The sequence below is a fragment of the Struthio camelus genome, chromosome 15, assembly GCF_040807025.1.
Source record: "Struthio camelus isolate bStrCam1 chromosome 15, bStrCam1.hap1, whole genome shotgun sequence".
NCBI lineage: Eukaryota > Metazoa > Chordata > Aves > Struthioniformes > Struthionidae > Struthio > Struthio camelus.
Window position 1 is genome coordinate 19,236,644 of NC_090956.1, and position 26,683 is coordinate 19,263,326.

The 26,683-nt window shown below is 45.6% G+C and overlaps 1 protein-coding gene across 7 annotated transcripts; it reads right to left on the reverse strand.

Annotated features, from left to right (window-relative positions):
* Nucleotides 1-878: 878 nt before the first annotated feature.
* MPG (N-methylpurine DNA glycosylase) lies at nucleotides 879-25,794 on the reverse strand. 7 transcript variants are annotated; one of them, XM_068909178.1, is made up of 6 exons: nucleotides 25,576-25,774; nucleotides 25,192-25,487; nucleotides 16,601-16,740; nucleotides 15,771-15,996; nucleotides 12,381-12,585; nucleotides 879-1,409 (listed from the first exon to the last, which is right to left on the reverse strand). In XM_068909178.1, the coding sequence occupies exons 4-6, from the start codon at nucleotides 15,990-15,992 to the stop codon at nucleotides 1,015-1,017; spliced, it is 822 nt and encodes a 273-aa protein (XP_068765279.1). In that variant the 5' UTR covers nucleotides 15,993-15,996; nucleotides 16,601-16,740; nucleotides 25,192-25,487; nucleotides 25,576-25,774; the 3' UTR covers nucleotides 879-1,014. The 7 variants fall into 7 exon arrangements, with proteins under 7 accessions (XP_068765279.1, XP_068765281.1, XP_068765282.1 ...); XM_068909180.1 differs by lacking the exons at nucleotides 25,192-25,487; nucleotides 25,576-25,774 and adding exons at nucleotides 21,806-21,919; nucleotides 24,266-24,673; XM_068909181.1 differs by lacking the exons at nucleotides 25,192-25,487; nucleotides 25,576-25,774 and adding exons at nucleotides 21,806-21,919; nucleotides 22,705-22,804.
* Nucleotides 25,795-26,683: the final 889 nt, after the last annotated feature.

The following is a 26,683-nucleotide window of genomic DNA, read 5'->3' on the forward strand; positions in this document are numbered from 1 at the left end:
GTGCCTTGATACAGTAGTTCCACAAACACCTTTTAATTTGCCATGGGCTGGAGATAAGGGCAGTCACATTTGCCCTCCAGGGCTGATTTTTTTTCCTCCATTCCCCTCCCTGCAACCACTGCTATGGCTGCAGTGAACCAGATTAGGGAACTGGCCTGAGATAAAACTGTCGAGCCAAAAACAAGATACAAGTCTTAAAATGGATGGGTTTCCTGATCTGGTTCAGGAATGCTTGTGCTGCTGTGTCACGGCTAGAACAAGAGGCAACAGCAAGGGCAGCCCCCAACTTATGCCAGATTACCGTAGTGCAACAAGGTCGGGTCCACACTGAGCGTTTGGCAGAACTGGCTGCTTCTGCCTTTGCCACTCAAGAGCCTCCATTCAGGACGGAAAGTACAGAGCTCAAGTACAGAGCTGTGTGTCCGGCTCTAAGGGAGAGTTGAGCTGGTTGCCTTTGGGACAACACAGCAAGTCCCTGCAGCTCAGCGTTACTCCTACGGGAAGAAGCAAGACGGGCCCCTTTGCTGCGGGCCAAGCTCAACCTGCAGTTGAAAGTGCAAAGTCCCTGCCTTGCTAGTAGTGGGGGCCCTGGAGCAGTGGGCAGCTTTGGAAAAAAACAGCCTCACTCAGTGCAGGGGCGTTGGCAGAGGCCTCCATCTTGTTCCTGCCGAGTATATAGTTGTGTCTCCAAACACTGATGGTACATGACCCCATCACCCAAAGCTCCCCTCACTTCGCCACTTGTCCACCTCAAGAGAGCCTGGATCCATTCACAAGGAAGAGACCAGCCTTTTAGGGCCCCAAACCAACCCCATTTCTGATTGGAAGACCCACACCAGTGTGCCCCACAGATTGAAAAAAAACCTCACCTTGCTTCGTTCATTGTGATAAAGTACATTTATTGTTAAAAGCTTCCAAGCCGTCACCCTGTGCTCACTGCTGCCAGGATGTAGCTTGAGGCTGTCATATGGAGCGCAGCCCAAGTCCTGCTCCTAGGCATCCCTGCAAGACTAGTCAGCTGCAAGAGGAGGAGCCCAGTGCTGCCATCTCTCTCTCCAGCTTCTTGTCGACCACACTCACAAATTTGTTCCCTCTTAAATAAAACCTCAGAGGTTTCTGTGCCCACTCTCCCCTGTTGCCAACACCAATCCTGGCTGTGGCTACCACGTCCTGCTCTCCTGGCAGTTCTGGCCCAGGCACCATCCAAATGGCTGCATCTTGAGTCAGATCCCTTTGGTCAAAATCCTTATCAATACCAAACGCTTGGCAGAGCTTGGAGGGCCCGTTACACAGCTGCCAGTCCTTCAGTGGCTTTGTGGGTCCTTTCCTTGAAGCACTGCGCAGCTCTCGCATCACATCTAGACCCTCAAGAGGCTCCAAAGAGCGAAGTAAGACTGCAGCCCCTTCCCCTGTGCAGAACAAGAACCATGTGTTAGTACAGGGTTGTCTGGCAGTAGGGGACAGGGGGAAGTTCCCCAGTGCAACTGCGGTGCTGGTGGCCATCTGTAGGACTCAGGGCTGCAGTGACAGCAGGTGCAAGTCCAGCCTTTGCTGGGCTCCTCCCTGCAGCTCCCTTCCCCATCCAGCCACTGGAACAACTCCCAGAAAGCGAGTCTGTCGCCCATGTGAGCATACAGCCCCCGTCCCCCACCATCGCACCCCCCCCCCCCCCAGGCAGCTCACACACCTCTCTGTAAGCACGAGCACCTTCTGGTGTGACACACACACACACTGTTTAAACACATGCAAATTAAGGCTGAGACAGGGGTCAAGACCCTCTCAGTTTTTTAGCCCCAATTCCAGTGGAAACACACCAGCTCTGAGCCTGTGGCTCAGCTTAGCCTGGGGAAGCAGGGAATTGCCTGCAGCACCCAACCACAGCGCCTGTATGGCTCTCAGACCACTTAGCTTCAAGCAGCAGGCTCTGGCATCAGCTGCTAACCGCATGGTCAATGCACTGCCTTCCCTAGTCTGAACAGCAGCGCCCTGTAGCTCTTTGCCCTTTGCTCATCAGCGCTGACTTGCCTTTCCCAAACCCCACTTCTCAATGTTTCCGGGGACTAGCTGACACTCCAAGGCTTGCCAGAGGGCAAGAGGTTTTCTTATTTCAGCACAATGCGCAGGAATAAATACACATATGGTTCCGTTTTGGCACAACTATCCAAAGCTGCTCCCAAGCCCAGTGGATTTACAATAAACTCCTGATTATAAGATTGCCAGCTAACACAGAGGAGTGAGTCAGGATGCTGCCAGCAGAAAGAAGCAGCCTGCGGAGTTAGGCTGGACAACGAGAAACGTGGGAAGTAGCTACAGCCGCTCAAAAGGAGCCTGAGCCTGTATTGTGAAGCCAGGACAGGCACTAAATCCCCATGATACGGCTGCAGCTCGAACTCAGGTGCTAGTCATCCTCCTCCCCCACGATCTCTTGCTGGTCAGTAAGGCTGTTAGACATCCAGTGAAGTCAGGACAGACACTGTCTAGCTGTAAAGGAGAATCATGCCTCACAAATGTGCTAGTGGTCTCTGAAAGAGCTGACAAGCACATAGAAAAGGGTGATCCAGACAGTAGAGCCTGTCTTAATTTGCAAAAGGTATGGGATATGGGACCTTGCCAAAAGATCTTAGAGCTAAGCTGCCATCAGGAACAGGGAAAAAAAAAAAAATCCAAGAAACAATAAATATGAGTGGAAGCACTTTTCAATGTCCCCTGGCCATCAGTAAAGGCCCAGCGGCAGCTCCAGGACTATCTTACTCAACTCGCTGCTAGAGGATGCGGAAGAGGAGCTGAATAATAGGATGACAAACTTTGCTTTGAGGTTGAGTTGCTCAGATAGATAAGGGTCAGCTGCAAAGACCTGCTGAAGGGCCTTAAGAAATGGGGTGGCTCTAAAATTCATGTAAAAGTGCAGATGGGAAAAAAACAAAAACAAAAACCCAAAACATTAACTTCCCACACAAACAATGAATGCTGATGCTCCCTCCTACCACCCACCAGTGAGACCACAAGGTTATAAACGGTCAAAAAAAAGAAGAAAAAACCCCCAAATTATCTACTTGTTGCTTAGCAGGGGTCTCCAGAAGCAAAGTCACTGTTAAAAGGCATTAAGAAAGGAATAGAGAACATCACAGGACCCCTGTATGACTTCACAATGGACCTTCATCTTTAGTACAGTGTACTGTTCTGTCTCCCTCACAATAAAGTGTATGGTAGGTCAGGGACAGTATGGAGAGTGAAGAAAACGAGCATCATCAAAGGCACGGAACAGCTTTTGCACAGGCAAAACTAAATAGACTAGGACTCCACACTGGACAGGAGACAATGGAAAATATGGCAAATATCTATGAAATCATAATTTAAGCTGAGCAAAAAACAGTGGGTCACTGTCTCTCCAACATGAGCACTGAAGGTTACTAAATGAAACCAGCAGCAGGCAGGTTCAGGACAAACAAAAGTAGGTGTTTCCCATACCTATGGATGAAGTCGCAGCACACGTGGCCGCAGATCACATTCAAGCTAGAAGAGCCCTCAGGAAGCCTCTAGTCCAACCTCCTACACAAAACAGGATCAACTCTGGGGTCAGGTTGCTCGCATGCTATGGACACTAGATGTTTGTCTGTCCAAAAGCAGTGAGTAGGTCACCGTGTGAAAGGTCCACTGAGCACCGTTACGTACTAGCACTATCTCTGGCTCAGAAAATCCCTAAATCACAAACTAACTTTCACTACATGCTTGCATCTTCTCTCTCCCCTTGGCATCTGCTGTGAGACAGGGCACTAGAGTAAATGGACCCTTATCTTAACTCAGTGTGGCTGCTCTTACAAGTCCATTGAAGTCTCTTTCTTTGTGCACATCAGCCACTAGCCATGGCCACCAGATCATCTTGTACAGCGGGCACCCAGGAAGTCAGCCTGTTGAACTGCTCTGAGCAGTTAATTGGGGAGGACTCCCTGCTGCAACAGACAGAGCAATGGCAGAGGGTTCCACTGAGCAAGTAAAGTAACACAACCCAGTGCCTGAAGGGAAGGGACCAAAGGGAAAGGAGATTTTTCACAGTGATGGCAAATGACCATGGGATCAATCTGGCAAGGGCTTTGGTGAGTTCTTCTTGAGAACAGCATTATCACTGTGGTTTAAGAAGTCTGTTCTAATTCAGATAGGAAACAGCTCAGGAGACACGTGGCTGCATCACAGTGCATCAGCCATTGAGCACAGTGGTCTCTGGGTGCCCAAGATTTGCCATGTAGAGGAGAAGGGCTGGCCCAGCACTTTGCAAGGACTGGCTTATACTTGGATTCTGATTCAGCCCACTTAGGGCTGGACACAGGTAACAGAGAGAGATGGACATCTCCATAGGGCAGCCCATATCGCTGGAGATCTCAGGCACTTGGAGCCGCTTCTGTGCTGCAGCTGAGGGAGCTTTGGACACAGGAGTTACTAAATTAAACATCTGGTTCGAGGTCTAATAGTGGTGTGGGGGGGTGAACATGGCTTTGTGTAATTACAGAGTTACAAAGCAAAGAGCTCAGCACCTTGTGCCAAGGAAACTCTCATAAGACAGGGTCCTGGGACAGGCAGTGGCTGTATCATCTCTGGCCGTGAGATGCAAGGCCAGTGAGTGTCATATCAGCAGAGAAGACCTTTCTGTGCCAAAGGATGAAGAACACTGCCACATTCTTCTCTCAAAGGTGATTTATTGCCCTGTTTGGTGCCTTAGGAAACTCCAGCTCTGCACAGTCACTGTGACCAGCTGCTCCCTGACTTCAGTGACAGTGAAGCAAAGGTGCAGCTCTCAATACAGAAATTGTCCCTTGACAAGAAGCGCCAGCCTGTGGGTCATAAATACTTCCTTGGGGTTTTCCACTAGAGAAGAGGGAAAGTCTTCTCATGACCCTGAGTGGGCGAGCAGAGAGCTTGGTAAAGCGGTCTGTGTGCTGCCCTACACAGCACCCCTTGTGCTGGGGCCGCCCACGGCATTCCTCCTTTCCAGCATCTGCGTGCTCGGTGATGCCGCACCACAAGAATCTCCTCTCCCTCTCCAGCCTCAAACATCTGGAGCCATGTTCAAGCCTGGCAAAATCTTTTTCTTAAATAGATCCCCAAGGGCCTGCAGTTTCTAAAAATATAATCTATCTCGCATTTTGTACAAGTCCCACACTAAATTACACTCCTGGGCTCCCAGCTGAGCGTATCAAGCGAGAGCATGATTTCTTGCTTTTGAGGTGTGCCTATTGCCTTGAATCTGCACAGAGCCCCTGCTGCCCTCAATACACTTGGTGAAGTCAACAGACTCATTTCCAACAGCTGTCAGCAATCTGTGTCCAGGCACTCCCTTCTCTAACGAAGGGGGTTGATGCTAATCTGGCAGCCAAAAGCAGCTCCCCTGCACTACAGTGATTTAGAGCTCAAAGGTCATTTGAGATTTTTAAGAACATACTGCATGTCCTAATTCTGCCTTCCATCCAGGCACAGAGAAACATCCTTTGCATAGGGATGATGTCTCGTTCGCCAGTAACAACTGTGGGATGCTGAGCAATTGCTAGTTACACTACTTGCCTTCATCCCTCATGAAGGCAAGTGGAAACCATAGTTACGCTTGAAGTAAATCGAGTCCTTGGGAGTTCATGTGAAGCGTACAAGCGTTCAGACAAACCACACGTAGTCCCGGAGCATCTGCACAGCAGAGGCAGGAGCTACGAACCTGGCACTTCTGCCCCCGGCTGCTCTTTGCATCTTTCCGACAGAAAGTTTTCATGAAGTTTCTCACTGTGTGCAACACAGGCCCCTCTGCTGCTCTGAGTCAGCAGCCTCTGATGCGAGCATCAGCACAGAGCTTTGGGTAGAGGTGAAGACAGCAGGCAGAATACACGGCCACAAGTACAGGGATGCTGAGATGAGCCTTTGCCTTCTTGGGCCCCCCTCCGCCACCCATGGGCTGGTTCACGTCCTGCTAAGTACATTTGCACCTTGGAAGTTTTACTTTAATTCCTAAAGAGCAGTTGAATCCTTCCAGCTCACTCCTGCCTGCCAGAGCACTTGATCATCCCTCCTCCCTCTCCACAGCCTGCAGGAGTCCACTCTCGGGGGCTAGCGGCTTTCAGTAGCTGCCTGTCGTGGCTGTGGCCACTGACACACCATCAGCAGCAGTGCTGCACGAGCCCCCTGTTCTCCTCCAAAGGTGCTGGATATTTGCCCCTCATGCCTAACAGAGCCACTTTGTATAATGCGTAGAGGTCAGAGCTGAAAATTGGGGTCTAACAACAAGGCAGAAGCTAGTTCTCTCCCAGTGCAGCTAGAAATCATAAAATGATAGGGAAGTCCCACACCCGCATTGTGCAGCTTGCTGCTCCTTCCCTGGAATGGCTCCAGCTCTCATTCTTGGAAATAGCTCTTGGCTGCCGGAGAGAAGAAAATTCTCTCCTCTCTCCACCCATCTGACTCACTGTTCCCAAAACACTTCCTTCAGAGTCCTAGCCCAGGATCCGAAAGTTACAGGGAAGTCCATGCTGTGTGACACTGGGTCTGGGTAGTGAATCACCGGGATCCTGATTTTACAAGCTATTAGTTCAGATCTGGCAACAAAACACTCAGACTGGCAAACTCCAGATGAACAAATCACAGCAAAGTCAGAGAGAAGCTTGACATGGCATTTACTGTCTTCCTGACGTGAGGGAAGCCCAGTGTCCCCCAGCCCTATGGAAGGCTGCTTGTGCTCAGATTATTTTGCTGTTGCCAGGATACGCTGTAGGACTCATGCACACTGAAAGACATCTGTAATATTTTTCTATAAACTTTTCTTCCTCTGTCACCTGCGATTTCTCCAACAGCAGTTGTATACCTCCAAAACAATATACCGATGCACTCTATGCATGCAGTAGGATTTGACCCAGCGATGGGATGGCCTCTCACGGGCAGAATCCCACATAGTGCAGCTTTAGTTTGGTGATGTGCACACAGATTTCCACTTTCTCAGTGACAGAATATTTGAGACCACCCTTCATGTCATTATGGTTTTATGAATGCAAAGATACAGTCAAGAGAAATCTGAAGTCCACTGAACGCTCTTAACAGCTCATCTCTCAACTTCTTGCTCCAGCAAAGTGGCAAAGCAACAGGCTACAGCTGAAGCGCTTTGGGTGTCTGTTGGCAGCATTGAGCTGGGCTGAGGACATACTGCCTATGGCCTGACCTGAGAGTTACAGTGGTGTGGTCTCTCAAGGTTAAAATTTTGTTGTCGCTGCTCTACCAAGTGCCTCTGCCAGCACAGCTTTGCTGGTGATGCACCTTTTCCCATCCCTGAGGGACACTGCAGAACATTTATTCTGCTTGATATTAAAACGGACAACGCTACAAGGTTACATATCAAAACGAGGGAGCTGTAAAAAGCCCACGTGCCAAATATCCCCTTCTTGACAAAGCTAAGCCAAGTGGAGCAAGCGGGAGAAGCACATAAAGCTTTACATGTCTCTTATAGACCTCATATCCTGAGTTGATTAAGTGCCAAGAAGGCCCCAGCATGATCCAAGTCAATGTTTGGCTGCTTTTTAAAATGAAGTCTGCTACAACGGTCCAAGCCATGCTGCTTGCCAGGTCCCAACAGTGCGTGCGTCTGGGACGTGCCCTGTGCAGCACTTGTGCCAAGAAGGTAGGGAAAGACGGGCAACACAGGGACAGCGCAGCACTGTGATCTCTCTCCAGTAAAAAGGCAGCTGCTTTTATTAAGCTAATAGCTCCAAATCAGCACGCTGGTCACTCAACTCAAGAGCCTGAGGAGCAGCAGGACAGTCGTCACTGCTAGTACTTAGGAGGATGTACTGGTTCTTTGAACTGCTTCTCCTCCTCTCACAAGGATCCTGTAACTTAAGCGGCACAAGCCTACGCTACAAAACTAGATAGTTTTATCTAAGCCAGCACAGTTACAGCAGCACAAGCTTTCCAGCAGGGACACAGATATGCAGGGTATTGTGATGGGGGCAGAACTAAGGCTGTGAAGCAGAATATCTGCTGGGCATTTCCTCCCGCTACCTCGACCCTGCAGAGTACAGGAAACTCCAAGCAAGACCCCAGAATCAGAAGCTCCCCTTCTGACCACTTACTGACCCTCACAATCAAATTCCCATGGCAGAACAGGCCTAAACAAGTTAATTAGTTACCTAAAAGTCAGCAGTGCAAAGAGAGAGAAATCTTAGAGCTCAGGGTCTGACAGTCTTTGTGCCCAACACCAGCCAGAGCACAAACACTCCCAGGCCCGGCCTTAATCACTCACTGTCTCAGCCTCCATCCCCACGTCACCATATCAGGACTGCGGGGAGGATCCAGAGGCTGCGTTCATCTCTTTTTAAAGCACGGGAAGTTCCTGGTAAGACAGGTAATAAATTAGTAGTAATAAATTAGTTTTGTCTTTTACAGAACATTTTCTCTCTGCTTTAGTACGTTGAGCCCCACTGTCTTGGGCGTTTCTTAGGGAACAGGGAGTCGGATAGCGTTCAGGGGAGACTGTTTTTCTAAGATAACAAAAAAAGAGGTAAGAGACTAAAAATGGATCTAAGAGCTCTGTTAGACTTCCTCAAATTCCCAAACAGCCATGCCTTCACAGGTTTAGCTTGTAGCTATTTAAAAAGAGGGATAGAAAGTGTTTTTGTTGGCCATAGTCACAGAGAAAGCAGAGAGATCCCAGAGGTGCTGCCTGAAGCGCTATGAAAGAAAGTTACTTAGTATTGTCCCTATCTTGGGCATATTTAGGGATTTCTCTCTGTACTGGAAACTTAGCTCCCACTTTGGAGAAGAGGGGGGGGAAAAAAAAAAGCTATTTATCTGGAAATAGCCAGGAGAACCCTGATAAGGGAACTGTTCCGTGCTTTGCTATGGAGTCAGACAGCAGTCAGGGAAGAGCACTTGCTCAGTGAACACTGGTCTTATAGTTTCTCAGATCTGACAGCAACTCCTGTTGGTTTTCTGGAGAATTTCTGGGGAATTCTCAACCACTAACTATGGGTAAAATATTTGCTACGCTCTCCTGAAGCGTTTGGATAAGCAGAGCCCAACCTTTGTTTCCACTGCTAAACTGTTAGCGAAGATCAAAGATTTTAGTTTTTCATCCTTATTATTCTGATCAAGGACAAGCTGAGCGTAGCACATGTGTGCTCCAGAAACTTTCTATGTTGAAAAAAAAGGGGAGGAGGAGAATGGGGGCATTTGCTATCTTGGTAACTTGACTGGTGATGGAAAAAAAAAAAAGCACTATGCCACGATAGTTTAACTTAACAGCAGTTCTCAAACTCCTTCCACCTTTAGCTGTCTTCACAAAAAAAAAAAAAAAAAAAAATCTGGGTCCCAGACAAACAGTCTGGGATCCTGTCCCAATTTTCCTGATTTTTGCACTCTAGTCCATCTTTCTGAGAATTCATTTGTGATTTTTAGTTTGTGCTAGCTTTAATAAACCACCTCAAACTGCAAAAGACAGCTAAACCTAAGTGCTTGCTCCCACAGAATCTCCAGAAACAAAAGCTTTGTTAAAAACAATATGTGACTGCAAGAGTATTTCGAGGCAATCTACCCAGTGGCCAAACAGAAACATCATCTTTCAAGAAAGAGCCATTTGGAGAATCTGAGAACTGACTGTCAGGGCCACCCCTGTTGAAGAAGACATTATACACAGAGCCATCTGCTGAAATCAATCTCAGATTTTCCCTGAATTCTCACCTCATTCAATCTGAACTTTGCTAACGCATGGGTCAAAGTCAAAATGGCTCAAGACTAGACAGGGTCAATTTGCGTTCGTTTGAAGACCACCAGGGAACCCACAAAAGACCTTTACCCTCTTCCCTTCTCAGCTCCTGCAGTTTGCTACCCCACCAATAGCATATGGTATCACCAGATGCAAGCCCCAGCTCTCATACAAAGCAAGTTGCACTGCTGTCTTGAAATCTGTGTGTGTCTAGTCTTGTTCTCCTCCTCCTCTCCATCTATAGAAAGATGCAACAGAACTGGAAGTGATTCAGCGACAGACAACCCGGATGATCAAAGTTATGGACTGGCTTTGGAAGGGAAACCTAAGGAAGGAATAACTACGTAGATTAGAAATCTTCAGCCTGGAAAACAGCTGAGGAGGAGATATGAAAGATCCAGGGAGATCACAGGAGGCAGAAGACGATGTATAGGAATGGATGTAATCATCCCGCAGTCTCTGCACTCCTGGTGCTCTGTAGCTATACCCTGCCTAAATCCAAGCGAAGTGCAGTGTAGCTCTGGAACACCACTGGGAAAGTGCCCTTTGAAAAGGAAAAGGATTTATCGTTCTCTCAGTAATTTGTGCTTCTGTCTTCCCAAGTGACACCCTCATGAATATGTTGTTCATATTCTTTTTATAATTTCCTGGTCAGCCTTTCAGGTTTTAATGACATTTCCAGAGAGACCCTGAAGTACCTAGATATTTTGCATCAATTAAATTCTGTGCACAAAGATGACAAAAACAGCCACATCAGGAAATCATGCTATAAGGGACCAAGCTAAGCTACAACAGACATTGTATTTTAACGAGACTCTCCGACGTGGCAGATTTCACAAAGGACTGTACTCATATTTTTTTCAGTGAAAATTACCTTGTTGTGTTTTCTGCATGGCCACAACAAAATTCCCAAGATCTGTCATATAGCCAGAAAAACAAATGCTTTTGCCTTCTACCAAGGTGGGCAAATGCAATCACAAAAGATGACTTCATCGATCTTCCTTCAGACTGAACAACAGGACAAGCTTTTTCTCTATGTATGCTAAGAAGGGCAAAGCATCTCAGATATAAGGTTCTTCCTCAAATTCTTTCTTTTTCTTTCAGTCGGCATATGGGTGTCTAAGCTGAAGGAGTAACTCCTGCTTATGTAGATGCATCCAGTGATATGCAACATGCACAACCATGGTATTTTCTTGAGTGTGTTCCTGACAAAGCTGGTAGTGAAAGCTGTACTTTGTGTCAGCACAGCTGAAGCAAAAACAGGCTAATGGAGAATAAGCTTCTAACAAAAATCAGACTAATTCCATCACAACGATGAGCTCTTTGGCTCATTTCTTACAAGCCTAATACAGGGGCCTAAGAGCAAATTTCCCAAAGTATAAATTTCAAAGAAATCTTTTTACAATCCAAAGGCCAAGCATCTTTTTTTAATAAAAAATTATTACTCCTAATATTTTAAACCCTAAAAGCTGCATCCTGAATAAAGACTCGCTCTGCTTTTGTTATCTGAACAGATTTGGCAGAGACGTAGTAATGAAAATCACATGTGTTCATCCATCAGACACCAGACTTCCATTTAGGAAGACAGGCTCTTCCCCCACAACATAACCCAGCACCGTTTTTCTGCTTGGCTGCTGTCCAAAGGCCAAAACCTGAGGATTCATGGTCGCTGTTACATTTGCTTTCCACTGAGGAATATACAAGCAATGCTTTTTCTCCAAGCTGTATCTTTGAACTGGTGAAAAAGAAAAGAATCTTTTCTGAGATTTTTCAAACTAAATGAATATTTGTTTTAAGAAATACCTCCTGCCATTTCATAACATCTAAGTAACCAATAACTTTATTACAAAGCAAACTGTCGTTCTTAGAGGAAAGCAGAAAAAAAAGGTTTCAAAGTAACACCTGCTTGTTAAGAGGAGGTGTGGAAGGAGAGTCTCAGTAAATTCCAGACTCATTTGTGATCGTCCCCACCAGGGCAGATCCCAGCTCCCTTCTTGATGGCGGGGGCGGGGATTACGTTATCTTGAGAATGATAAAACAAGATTGTGAAGATTCTGCAACAGTGGGTTTGTTTACGATACAGCGAAACACCTAAAATGCTCCTGTAGTAATTCCTCGTCTAAGCTTACGACATCTCAGACCTTTTTGTTTTCCTTAACATTTACAGCCTCTGAGGATGAAGGTAAGAGACAGAAGACTTTCTTGTTATGGCAACAGACACCAAGATTTAGGCTCTTAGACTGCAAATTTATTTCTAAAAGATGAGCTTCAAGATAAGCAAAGTTTGCTCAATCACATGAGTAAGGCAGCAGCAGCTCAGGTCATCAAAACCAAGACCCGCATCCTTTTCCCCCTTTAAATTCCAGTCCTGGATCTGTGCTTTTGTGCCTGAATGGCTCATACAGCTGCCAGCTGGGACCAAACCCCATCTGGCTAGTCACTGTGAAGCCAGAGTTGGGACCTACTTGTGATATTTAAAGCTCCTACGTTGTCCACAGCTTCATGCTTAATTCAGGTCCCAAGGAAAAGATTATGGCAGCAAGTCACTGACCTCACAGAGTCCATTAGGAACTCACAAGTGGTGTAACATGGTGAGCGGAGCTAGAAATACCTGCCCTGTGCTGCAGGAATTAAACCTCTTCCAGTCTCAACTTACCTTGGCTGGAAACGTTCACGCAGAAATAAATCCCATAGATCTGATACACGTACAAAGTTCCTGGTTTCATGAACATTGCCGTGTTTCGCTGAGTTTGCTTCCCACCTTTGGAGTGGGAAGCCTCATCTTCCCCACCCAGATAAGCTTCTGTTTCAACAATCCTCCCCCGGAGTTCTCTGCCATCAGGAAGTTTGCGTACTAAAATCTGAAATACAGGTCAGAGTGCATCAGTTAGCAACCTGCCACACAAAATAACCACTGCAAGAGTTGTGGAAACAAAGTAGTGAGGGAAAAAAATGTCACGATGGTACTGCATGCTCCCTCCTTTCCCTCTAGCAGTCCAGTCTGTAAGCCACCACAAATTCTTCCAGCTTCTACTGCCTGGGCTGCACCCCAGTACAAGAACTTTTTACCTGTCATTTACCCCAAAACACCTAGAGCGTTTAGATGTGGCAGTATCACGCAGAATAAATTTATGATCCTGTACACAATAAAGCAGCAATCTCCCCATCTCCTCAGAGCTGTTACTACAGTTATTTTCTGTATTCTCCGCTCCACCCCACCAGGAGAGCTAATGGTCTAGCATAAAAAGCACCACCAATAGCAACTCTGGAGCATGAAATGTATATGCTTTAGATCAGAAGAAATATGGCAATGACATAACTAAATAACCACTCTGATTGGGTAGTCCATCTCCAGAGAGAGGATGAAAAAAAAAGTCCTAGTCCCTAACCATACACATAATCACGACCAGCATATCAATGCTATTTCGTTATTTTCCACACCACAGAGAGGGGCAGTATAGGAGAGCTGGGAACACGGCTCAGGCAGACAACAACACATCTTTGTTATTGCAGTGTGTTCCCAGCCGCTGGTACCTCCTTAAATAATACAAAGTAGGTGGGGAGAAAAACATGACCCTGAAAAGATGCTCTTTAAAAATTAAAAAAAAAAAAAAATCACTAAGCTCCATACAAAGTTTTTTGTGGTCTGACCTAATTTCTAAACATCGTATTTCGCTTAATGTGTGTTTATAAAATACGTCAGTATAGTCTCATTTGGGCAACAGCTATCAGTTTAATTATATTATATTCCGTGCTTCCGTATTTGAAAACAAGCGGTTCTGAAATGACCTTCAAGAAACAGCTCAACTCCCGTCAGATCTTTGCACTGGATAGCTAATGCAGTTGTTGATCTGATCCCATACAGATGCTCCCGAAGTCTGTCTCAAATACTGCAACTCCTATATATTGCCGTTGCCCTATAGCACTTTCCAGATCATTGAAAACATCAGTTTATTGTTTTCATGAAAAACGCAGCGACTTCAGAAAAGCTCTGGCGTTTAGACACTGTCTTGTGAACACCCCAAAGCACACCTACATAGCCAAATTTCTGTTTCAAGATGATGAAGTGCAACGGTAACATTATGTTTTTGAGAATCAGCAGACATTTCTCCGACTCTTCAGCCATATCACATATTCTCATTTAAAACACTTAAAAACAGGGAGCACGCACAACAGCTTATAGTAAACTCTGTTTTATAGAGGTTTTTTATGTCTCATTAAGGATCTATCTTGGTTTTAGGAAGGTTCATTGTGAGAGGCTGTTTATGGCCTGTATGACTTCAGGTATTTTTTTGTTTTCAATAGCGGAGAGCTCGAGTGTCTTGTTTCAGATAACTAATATTAATATAATGGGCACCTCCAAAATCTGGCAGAATGAAGATAATGAATGAACATTAAATTACCATTGTAGTTACATTTATAGGAAAATGAAAGAATAGATTGGGGCAGGGGGTCCAAGGCGTTAAACGTTATAAAAAAATCTAAAGTTAATAACTCTCCTGGCTCGTGACTCTAGGCCTAAATAGGAAAACTATTAGGACTAAACTATCATCTGCCTAGAGTGATTGAATGCATAAGAACATCCGAGTCATTAGGACAACAGCAAACACATTGGTACTGGGAAATTTCAGCTATCCCCATGCAGACTGGGTAAATATCACAGTGGGACAGGACGCAGACTGTATTTTTAGATAGCGTCAAATGCTTTGCAGAGTGGGTAATCAGGGATCCCCCAAGAGAAGACTGAACTCTCAAACTGATCCTGAGCAGAAAGCAGTCTCATTCAAGGCCTCATCCCTGAAAAATGACTTTGTATCATGACCATGAAGTACAAAGTTCAATCCCCTTGCACAAGCAATAAAAACTAAAAATAATCTGCTACAGTAGTGCTTACCAGCAAAAAGAGGAAACTACGTAAAATGAGGAAGCTTGTTAGGAAGAACTTAAAAGAGGCAGCCAAAGGTTAAAGCAGGAAGAGCAAGCCTCTAGCAGGATGTCTATAAACAGAGCAAATGTGTATGACGTATCAGAGAGAGGTTCAGGAAGACCAAAAAACCCTAGCAGGGTTAAAAGTAGAGCAAAGTCAATTACAAGCAGGACAACATCCATCAAAAAACCAAAGCTAGACACAGCAAGGCTGGCCAAAACCAACAGTTAGTGGAACAAATTCCTAAAGTTATCTGAACCAATGAGAAGCCACAGAGTCGGCTGGCCCTACAGACAATAAAGGTATAAAAAAGGACTCAGAAAAGCTAAGGTCATAGCCGAAAAGCTAAAAGCACACTTCGCCATTGTGTTTGGGATGTCCCACGCTGGACCTCTTTTTTTTCTTTTTCTTTTTTTTTTAAATAGGGACAACACTGGAGGAACTGCCTCCCCTGAAAAAGCGATCACTAGTGAGCTCACCATGTCTGCTGACATACTAAGTTATTCAGGGTAGTAAAAATAAAAGAAGGCAGTGCAAGATACAACATTCAAAGTATACAGGGCGGCGTGAAAGGAAGTACAAAGCAATCTGCTGAACTTCCAGATAAGAATGAAATATTCCAGTACACTATGACAGTGGACACTGGTCAACCAAGGGCCAAATACCTGCCATGCTATTAGCATCACAACATGTTAAAGTGGAGGTAGAGAAGGAGATGATGCTGACTACAGAGCATTAATTTTTTCTGGGCAAAGCAAAATGCAAAAAAAAAAAAAAAAGAATATCTAAAAGGAAAATAATGGGCCTGAAACAACTTTCAAACCACAAACAGCAAAGTGCATTTCAGTAAATCAGAAAAAAGAGAGTAATAACTCCCAGAAAACTAATTCTGAAATGTGACAGTAAGTTAAACTTGAAAAATTACTCCTGTGACTTCATCCAAAATAGATTTGGCCATTAGTCTAAATTCCACTGATTTTAACACAAAAACGAATGAGCACCGTATTCCTAAACAGCAAAGCTCTAGCATCAAACTGTAGAACGAGAATTTCATCTGTTTACACTAAGTTACTAGCTAGCACATGCTCCAGTAAAGTAATCTGAGCGTTCGTGTCTTACCTGTCCCAGAAAAGACTTGGCCAGACTAATACAGGGTTGGTTAAAAAAATCTGATTCTAGCTGGGAAGAACTTTTCTTCTCTACTGCAAAATACTTGCTGCTTTTTGGAGAAGAGTCTCTATCCGGGGTGACATTCAGGTTCCCCAAGGCATCAAAGGGAGGGAAGCTGGACTTGCTTTGGAGAGTACTTAATTGAGCCAAAAGCTTTCTTTTTCTTGGCATAGTTCTGCAAAATTGGTATAAACATAATTAGAAATACAAAGCTTATTTAAAAGTAACTCATTTCCAAAAACTCGTATTTGTATACATCTCTTCATAGCAATGGATCTGAAAGCTATACCTAAGTGGACCAACTAGGCAAACTACAGAGGCAGGTGACATATTCAGCTCTGTCCGTCTCAGGCCATGCGAATATTGGGCTCTACTAACAAGAAAATGCAAAATTGCAGTTGGCGTTTTCATCTTTCATGGGCTCCAGATGAAAAGCAACTCTGCTCCACTTAGCCGTAAAAATAAAGTTTGCTGTTAGGAAATCCAGAAGTTGAAGACAATGAACGACTAACATAGGCTTTTTACCTACCACTCAGGCAACCTGTTAAGCAGCCACAACAGAATATGAAAAACCTACCTCAAAATTTTTGCTGGCTCAGCAGGTTCACAAAAGTGATATATAATTAATCATTTTAAACAGTAATCTAACCGGATAACGCAGAACATTTGAGTGGGAAGATGCCCTGTTTACAGTCTACAGTAACAAACTTGTTTATTCTATCGTGCTGTAGAAATGTTTGTGTAAGGACCTCCACAAAGTAAGCTTTACATTCACCTACCAAAGAGATGAAGAGCAGTCTGTTCCAGTCTGCAGTATATATTTGTGGCAACTAGGTAACCTGAGATGGTTCTTCTAGCTTTTTCACCAATTTAATATGCAAGCTTCCAAAAGTTGTTTTCTATGCCTCGGCCCTTATACCTGTCAAACAAGAACAGCCTTATTTATTCACTGAATAAAGCATTTTGAAATCTATGCTGGCTAACAGCATGATGTGGGAGCTGGAGGGCAATGGATTAGCACTGCAGCACTGCCACATTTGGACATGCTCTTTATTTAGCCTTTGTTGTACAAAAGACGATGTAAAACAGTAGTAAAATGCACTTTTCCCATGCTCCAACAATACTGAATACATGAAAAGCTGAAACCAAACTTTAAAAAAATTTCCCCACTGGCACCAAATTTGGAAAGCGTCACCCTCAAAAAGGACTCTTATACGAGAATGCAAAGACATCAGTTTTCAGAAGATGCCTCACCAGTTCTGAAATTCAACCACATCTAGATATCATGGAGAAAAGTAAGTGTTCAACATCATACATAAGAAAAGGAAAAAGAATCCTATACCCAGTTGAACCTGCAAGGGTAGTATATTCATAACTAAAGTAACTGTTGCCCACTCGCTTTTCACCAGATCACCAGCTTTTAAAAATGACCACAACAATCTTCTTCATCAAAAACAATCTCTATCTCAATCTGATGCTTCTCACAAAGTAAAAGCCATCAGCAATACTTTCCTTGAACTACCCCGGAACAGATTCAGCAGTGCTATGTTCTGAATCAACAGTGCCACTTCCCAAAACCATTAGTTTCTGCTTCAGAAGAACCATCGAGACACCTACATATAAACAGATGCAGCAGAACATCTCACATGCGTGACTTGCAGAGAGGTGGTCTGATTTTTTTTCTGAACATCTGATGCCTTATTGCAGTAATTCAGTGATGTTAGAGACCTGCTGTAGCATGGCCAGCTCCAGGCCAAGCACTCTCTAGCTTGCTCTGTAGCTTTCAGTTGCGTTTTGTGGTGGGTTTTAAAAAAATCTCATTAGAGCTCACTGGCCTGCCTCAGACAAAATTGCCTTGTGCCCTTCACAAATGAGAATCCTCGTCTAGGAGAGAGCACGTGAATGGGAAAAAGGCTTGCAGGAAGGAAGGGATAGAAGAGGCACACTTCCCCATATCAAACTGACCTCGACAAGGTCAACCAAGGCAACGCTTCACACTGAAGTCGGTACCTCCAGGCTTCTCTGACAGCATTAACTGGAATTTCCAGTTCATCAGCGATATACAATGAAGACATGCAGAAAATATGGCCAATTTTTATGGGGCATTAACTCATTTGGTAGTTTGTGCTCTTATGGAATGCGACATCAGAAACAGGATCTGAGTTGCCTGGCACCTATCGCCTTTCCAACTAAATAATTTGTAAAAGCTGCAAGTTCTTTCATGTAAATGTTGTCCTGGCAGCCCTAGGGCACTTTACTTGCATTGCTATGGCCTGACCCTCTCCAGACCTCAGCATCTTCAGCTCTCATTAGAAACAGCAGTAAGATACTGCCTGATAGTCATGAGAAATGTGCAGAGCCTACAAAAACGTAATTGCTTTAAAAACAAAACCACAGATTTAAGGGAATACAATCCCATCTTAGAAAACCAGAAAAGCCCCACAAAACCCTTTTCTTTCCCTGCTGCTTCATACTAAGAAGAGAGATATAAAACCATGCATGCCTCAAAGCTTATCTACTTTTTCTATAAAGGATATTACTTTTATATACAAATCCCTTCTTGCCTATGAAATAGCACACGGTAGAAGAGAGTGCATATCATGTACCCAAGCCCTATTTATTTGGGAAGTAAGAGACACCATCTCCTCACATGCAAGTCTACAGCCAAATCCTGCAGCTCACAACTGGAAAAACTTCTCAGTTCTATCTAAATTTTCTTGCTTGTGTAGTAAACAATGTCTACTTCTATATTGTGCGCCTCTGAATACACCTAAAGCCTGTAAAAAGCTATCCACCTCCACTTTTAAGAATATCAAATAAAAATCAGTGTGGTTCAATTAAAGTTTACTAATCCTGTTATAAGCAAACTACCTACAAGTTGTTAAACACGTGTGTGTAAACGTACCCTCAAAAGGAAACAGGGAAGTCAGAAAAGGAGGCTCAAGAGCTGAACAGGCCTGCACAGCACCTAAAATGTTGATGGCTGCTGGGCTATTCTCAGGCAAGTGTTTAGGCGCCTGTAAGCCACAATTAAATAGATGCTGGCAACCTATGTAAAAATGATACAGCGAAGCGGCAGCTAGGCCCTTTGTCAAGGGACAACTGAACCTACACAGACTTCTCTAATCCTTCTAAGGAGACTGCATTTTTAGGTATTTCCTTGTGTATATAGTGAGTTTTTTTCACTAAAAAGAGGCCAAATAATCCCATCAGTAACTTTCTTATAGTCTTAGCTGACAGGTCCACATACCTGCAGCTGCAAAACGCTCTTGACTCACGTACGTCTCTTTGACAGCATGATGAAGGAGGGTACATAAGAACACATTGCCACTTCTGGGGAAACAGTTCCTCATGCAAGTTCCCAGTTGCACAGATTTTATATGGGACTATATGAACGGTCATACCGGGTCACACCAAAGGGCATCTCTCCCTGTATCCTGTTCTCCAGCACAGGTCAAGAGCAGAAGCCTAGGGAAGAACAGGACAAGCACACAGGGTGCCTGCCTCTCCAAGCATCCTCCAGGTTTCCAGCCATCTGCAGCTCAGGGACCTTCTGAACCAGGCCTGGGTCCTGTATATTAGTAATTGTGATCTTACCTAGCCTCCTCCTGAACCTGTGTAAACTTTGGGCCTCTGTATTCTCCTGTGGCAACCACTGCTTAATTACGTGTTGCCTGAAGAACTGCCTCCCTTAATCCATTCTGAACCTGCCTCTTGATGGTCCCTAATTCTTGTGTTTGTAAGAAACAGTGAACACTCGATCCTTGTCCAGCCACTCCATGCCACTCACTCCCGGAAAAAAGATAACTGAGGGATAACATGGCAGAGCAACATAGGAGTCTTGACCCACTCACTCTTTTCTGTTACGCAACTCCTATCAGATCTCCAAGCATCCTCACTGTCCCTCTTTGACATTTTCCAGTTCTATTCTGTTCTTTTAAGATAAGAGGACCAGCGCACACGGTATTCAAGACGTTGGCATGCCACATATGCCGAGAGTGACCTTCACATGTTTTCTGTTTTGTTCTCTACTCTTTCCCTAATCACTGCTAAAATTTAAACTGCCTTCCGGACCGCTGAAGATGACCTCACAGAATTAGTTGTTATGGCTCCAAAATCTCACCCATTTTGTGTGTGAAATTAGGACTGCTCCCCTTCCCGCAAGCATCAATTTACACTTGCAGTTCTTCAGTCAGCCCTCATATTTACCACCTTGTATAAAGTAAAGCCAGCGGAAAACATCGTCATTTCAGCGCTCAGTCCCTTTCCCAGGTCACTTATAAAAAGTTTATAAAAAGAGCACGTCCCTGCAGCACTCCACTAGTGGCTTCCACTCACCATATGGGCTGCCCATTTACTCACACCCTCTTTCCTATCTATGCACCAGCTGGGTTTTTTTGTTTTTTGTTTTTTTTTTCCAAATGATGCCAGGGGCTGCTCAGGTGAGGGTACTTGTTTGAAAGCATCTTGTAATCTGAGTACACCCCATAAGCCAGACCTCTTATCTGCATGCTTATTTAGACCTTCAAAGAGTTCCAACAACTTTATAAGGCCTGACTTTCCATTACAGAAACTGCAATGACTCTTCCCCATTATATAATATTTATCCAGGTGTCCAATAATTCTATTTGCTATATTTTCTACTTATTCACTTGGTACAGCTGTCAAACTTCCTGGCCTGCATTGCACAGATTTTCCCTAGAATCCTGTTTAGAAGCGAGACATTTGCTGCTCTCCAGTTCACAGAAATTAGTTTTCAGTGAAAAGGGAGAGACCGCCCTTAGCAGTGCTGTCCCCTGGGGCTTCCATCTGGTGCGCAACTTTTTCCTGTCTGTTGTCTATTTGTTCCACAACCCCTTACACAGACACTTCAGTTTAAACCAGATCCTTCAACAGGTCCCCAGCAAGAAGGATTACCAACCACCTTTCCTGTCTAGTCTAACCTATTAGTAACCAGAGGAAAGTTAATACTGCGCATATTGCATGCTGTATTTGTTCTCAACTCCTCTATTCTTATCCCAACGCGCCACAGTGCCTTCTTGTAGGAAAAAGAAAAGACCTTGTGATTGTCTTTTCCAAAAGCAAAGCCACCTATTACATAACTTCTCTTTGTTCCCAGTCTTGATTCATCATGGAATCACCTCCTCCAGGAAAATCTATTTTCCTTTGCCTATCAATTACTCAAAAGCCAGATCTGTCTTTCACCTCGGCCCCATAGTACCTAGAGGTTCAGATAAGATCTCAGCTTAACGGCCACAGCCAAACCTGCCTCTCCCCTGATTCCTAAAGACACTGCTACTAAGGCTTTTCTACAAGCCAAGCCACAACAGCATCACACACACCTAAAGCAGGATGAGATGGAGGGCTGCCAATGCTTCTGTGAAGATCTTTCCTCCTTCTACAGCAACCAGGGGAGATAGAAATTTAAAGTAAAGAAGTTCCTGCAAGCAAGCAGATGTCTGAGCTAGACAACAGGAGGAGTGGAGTCACTCTCTAATGATTCCTGATACAGACAGTATCAGATGCAGAGAGACCCAGTGAGCCAGGTGCTATATACATGGTTCTAGGTTAGGATAAACTCTTCCCTCCAACCCTCTCTGAAGTCCTCTACAAGAAATCAAAATGAAGAGAAACAGCTCCTCTGAGGGATGGCAGGTAACAGGAGAGCAAGACGGGGCTGTCTGTCTAAGGTGCCTCCCCAAAAGCCATTGTCAAGTCTATCAGAAAAATTGCACCATTTGTGACATAAAACTCTCCCTCAGGAGAGGTATCCATCTACATTATATCTCCCCACACTAGAACAAAGATCTACGTCCAGCTCTCTGGACAACAGCATAATAAGCAAACAGAATCTTCGCAAAAGAAGAGCGCAGCCATGGGCCGACAGACTATAACTACAAATTATTAAGTCAGTCTCTCCATAGACTATGCGCAATCCTACTAATGTCTCAAGAGCTTGGCAAAATAAATGATGATTTTTTCACCTTACTGTGTGCTGGGGATATCAGTTTCTGTAAGGCCTCCTTGTAAATCCCAGTCCACCTTCCTACTGCCTGCCAGACATCCTGAGGGTTTCAGAATGAACTTTACTTATCCTTCTGCAAAGGACAGGGAAGAGAAAAATGAGGGAAAGTGACGAAGAGCCACCAAGAACCCAAAAAGCCTTCAGCAAAACTATGCCCAGTTTTGACTGACTCTTTTAAGCCTTTTCATCTTGTTTGGGTTTTTTGCAACATTGCAAGCACTATTTTAAACTGAGAGTCAAACTTACATATTAACTGAAAGCACATAAGTTAAATATAATACTGACCACAGATGTTAGCTAGCTCAGCCTCCTGGGATTGTTGCTAACCAAGACAATACCAGGCAGAATTCAGAAAGGCCACAAACAGTGATCAGGAGATGGAGATTAGGATTCAGCATCATCTGCAGTTCTAGCTTTTATCCTTAAGTCTCCATTATTTGTAGCAAATGTACGTAGGTGCATTGGGTTAATCATTCAAGAGCTATGAGACTTAGTTTTTTCACCTATTTGGTGGCAGTGAGAGCGCTCCTCATTTGTAAAGGATACTGAAAGAGCTACGTAAGGGGATATACAACTGATAATACTTCACTCGTAGGTACCTTGTAAAATGACCTTTATGCTAGAAAATGCGTTCCTTCCCCAAATCTTAATATTACACGAGGAACAACCTGGCGCAGGCATGGTGTTTGACTCAGTGACCAAAAATGTTTCACCAAAGCCTCCACTAAATCATTGATAAAAGAGAAAATGTATGGCTCAAATGCTCGAGTATCTGAACAACCAACTGCCCCAGGTCTGTTAGGAAACTTTCTAGGTTTTGTTGTTGTTGTTTGCTTTGTTTTGTTTTTTGCAGCCTACCTTGCAGAAGTACCTAACAGGTTCATTTTTGACCTCCCTTCTCCACTATGGCCTGTCCATGAACACTTAAGAGCTCCTGTTGAATACAGCAACTTACAGGCTGTGAAAAGAAATGTAAAGCAACAAAGACACAAAGATTTACCACAAAAGGACCCTGCAGTTGCTTCCTGCATAAGCATGGAGGCAGAGAGTTCTCCCGGTTCCTCCTAAGAAGTCAGCCTAGGCTCAAACTCAGAGAAAGGACCTGCTCCACATCCATAGGTCATGTGTGTGTTCCCCCCTAAGAGAAGTCTTTGCCTGAGGGAGACAGAGGCCAGATGATTTTCTCCAAGCTCAGGCCAGCTCCTCAGAGTGAAAGAAAGGCCTCAGCATTCAAACTCTCCAGCAAAACCCGGCACAGGGAATCGCAGCCGCACTTTGCAACCATTCACGAGCCAGGCTCAGCAACAGCTTAGCTGCTGCTTGAGATTAAACTGGGACTGATTCAACAAATACGCTATCAGCTGCTCTCCTGATTGATATAGCCCCTTTCTATTTTCAACCAGAGACCTGTCCTACATTTAGCAATTCAGCGCAGTATATCCGTACCCAGCAATTCCGTACCGTATATTCTTGGCAGGGAGGAAAAGTTTATGGGCACTTTGCATTGCGTTAGGAGACGCTGTTAAAAGTTAGAGTAAGAAAACAGAACGCTGGGTCAAACCCTTGATGGATGGTGATCAGCAGAGATAGGATTGTAAATGCCGGCTAAGATAAATAGCTGATGTAATGTCCACCACGATAGCGAGCGTTTTCAAAAGCCTCGAACAAAGCCTGCAGGCCCAGTGCAGACAAAGAAGGATCTGAGGAGAGAGGACAACTTCCCGCACAACTTTGGAAAATATGCTGTACGCAACAAAACTAGCTTGTTACTGGCAAGCGAGACTAAAAAACTTCTGATGATATAACACAGGACAAAATGCAAAAATCTCTCCTAAAAATAGGATGCTTCCAGGAAGCTAGCAATTCACTGCTCATTGCAGAGCCTCTGAAAATCTGAGTCAAGCAGAGACTTGAACGAGCGCAGCAAACAGATGTTCCCTTTCGCGTCACAGCGGCCTTGTCTCTTACATGACGCTGATCTTATTTAGAAGAGACTCTGCTTTTACAAAACAACTTTTCAGGACATTTCTGTCAGCGGAGTCCTTCCTCGCCCTATAGGCCCAAACCATACTCTTTTTGTGACACAGCGTATACATCTGTATAGCAGTTGCTTTTAGAGCCTTTGGCTAGGAAATCGCTCTTCTCCCAAGATCTTTCCGACATCCGTTATTAATTCCATAATAATCTGCTTGCTTTATTAGGTACAAAAACGACAAAGGAAGCTCTCTGCAGAACAAAAGGGACGTGAAAGCTAGGAACAGTTAGGACATTTTTGTATTCCAAAATCTGAACGCCGTATAACGTGCTGCTTAATCACCAGGTCACGCGCATCTCTCCCCCAGGCTGAACTATATGCAGAAAACGGGGGCAGTACGTTATTCGGCCTTCAACGCTCACTACACGGTCTTTGCATACTTACCGCACGCGATCTCGGAAGCACAACGCACAGAAAATAAAGCTTTTACAGCGCCCGGCGGAGGTGTCTCGGCACCCTGACCCATTACACGGAGGTGTCTCGGCACCCTGACCCATTACACGGAGGTCCGCGGCGCTGATAATCGCGCCAACACAATTTCTCTGCTGCTTATGGCGGCAGGAAGCACCCCGCAGCGTTTCTAGCGTAGGCCGGCCAAGCCTTTCCACGCCAACAACGCTTGAAGCGGTGCTACGCACAGCCCGCAGGCGCACCCTTCACTTCATGTATTTGTTTTTTGAAAGCGGGACGTAACTACTAACATTTCTACTACTAGTAACTACAGACAGCCCCGAGCCCCGGCCCCGCGACCCGCGAAGCCCAAGGGCGCCCGGCCCCAGCCCGGCCCGGCCCGGCCCGGCCCGGCTCGGCCCGGCTAGGCCCGGCTCGGCCCGGCTGCCGCGGGGCCAGGCCGGCCGCGCCCGGGGCCTGGCGGGGCCTCGGAGCCCGCCGCCGCGAGGGAGCCGCGGCCCAGGCCCGGCGGCGGCGGCGCCCGCCCCCAGCGCCCCGCCGGCCCCCAGCGGCCGCCCCGAGGCCCGGCCCGGCCCGGCCGCACACGCACCTGCCGGCGCCGGCGCCAGGCGCTGCCGGCCGCTGTCCCGCGGCGCTGCCGGGGCGGGCCGGGGCCGGGGCCGGCGCCGCCTCCCGCCGCGCTAGGCCGCGCCGGAGCCCGTCGGCGGCGGCGGCTCCGCCCCGGCCCCCGCGGCCGTTGCCGGTTTAAACGCTTCCTCTGCGCCTTTTTTTTTTTTCCTTTAGCGCAGGCCTCGCTGATTTGCAGGCGGAGGTGGCCGAGCTGGTGCTGCGCCCGTGGACTCCCTCCCCAGCGCCCGGTCTGCCCGGCCACCCGCCCTGCCCCGACACCCGGCTCCTACCAGGTCGCCTGAAAAACCCCTCTTCTACCGGCCGCGACGGTCCCCGGTCGCCTTGATTTAGCGCCTTTCCTCCGCGCTCCCGCCGTCGCCCCTGCTTTGCGGATCACGCATCTCCTCGCGGCCCGTCTTTGGACGTGGCCTGGTTTTCAGCAGCCGCTCGCAGGCGCTTTGCCGTTTCATATGAGTAACACCCCGAAAAACAAAAGCAAGGCCGATGAACGTGAACGGTCACAAGCCGGCTTTATAGGCAGCTACGTTAATTATTCCCTCGGCTCCCTGAGCAACAAGCGTCTGGCCTGCAGAAAGGGAGAAAAAAAAAGCTTCGCCTTTTATCCAGACGGCGCATATGGTGAAAATACGGGTCAAAAATACGATTGTGCTCACCACTTTCCAAAGATGATCCGGGATGCACCCCAGAGCTCCTGATTCATAGACAAACGTTTGCACGGGGGAAGCAGGGAAGGTCTAACTGATCGGAATCTATTTATTGCCGTTCATGTACTAAAATACTGCTTGTCTTGCTGCGTTGCAGAGGACGTTCTATGCAAACCGAGTCAAAACCGGTCAAGCAACCTTCCTTCTCCCTAAATTATGAGTGTAGTTAACATTCAAACTAAAATACTGGGAGGTGACTATATTTAAAGCTTTCCATACAACTCTATGTGCGTTTGTTTTACTTTTTTGCGGTTTTCCTGAAGTACCTGCTTATGATCGCAAACCGTCAGCGCTCCATGGATTGCTGCCCTGTACAAAGCAGGACACTAAGTTTCATCTCTACGTCTGCATCGAGACAGGCATAACCTGTGTTAGGCCAAATTCTGTCTTTCGGAAGGGGAGTCACTTCAGATCTGAAGGCATGAAGGGATCTTGGCCAGTCTCTGCAGGTCAGAGCCTAAAGCGGGATAATGTCGTACCATGTCGTACCGTGTGCTATAGCAATAAATAGTTAGAGACAGTCCTTGTCTCAAGAACTCGTGTCTTTTGGCATGGCATCAGCACAACAATAAGGGTCAAATTACTTTTTTCTTTCCAGGAATAAATGAAGTGTCACAGTCTGTTGCGCAATACTCATTTTTTCTGACCACGAAGAAAGAGCTGATGTATTTTTGAACCCAAAAGGATACAAGGAATGCACTGAAAGACCCGTAAATCATTGTTGTAAAGCATGCTAGCACTGCTACTGTATTGCCGTAAAAAAGAAAGGAAACAGAAGCATACGCACAACCTAAAGTTGTTAATATTTTAAGTGGAGATCTTTGCGTGAATTTGATGTTAAAATTGACAAAGGTTAAGCCCAAAATAGTTAGGATGCTCTGGAGACATATCGCCTGCCAGCTACATAGATGCATTTAGCTCCAGGCTGAAATCAGTTGCCTATGTTATTCGCAAAGACATCAGGAAAAATAAAAAAAAAAAGTCATAAGCAGTGTTGACTGAATGAATGTCTCCAAAAGAGCCTATCATCCTGGACTTCCTGACTTGCATGGTTCAT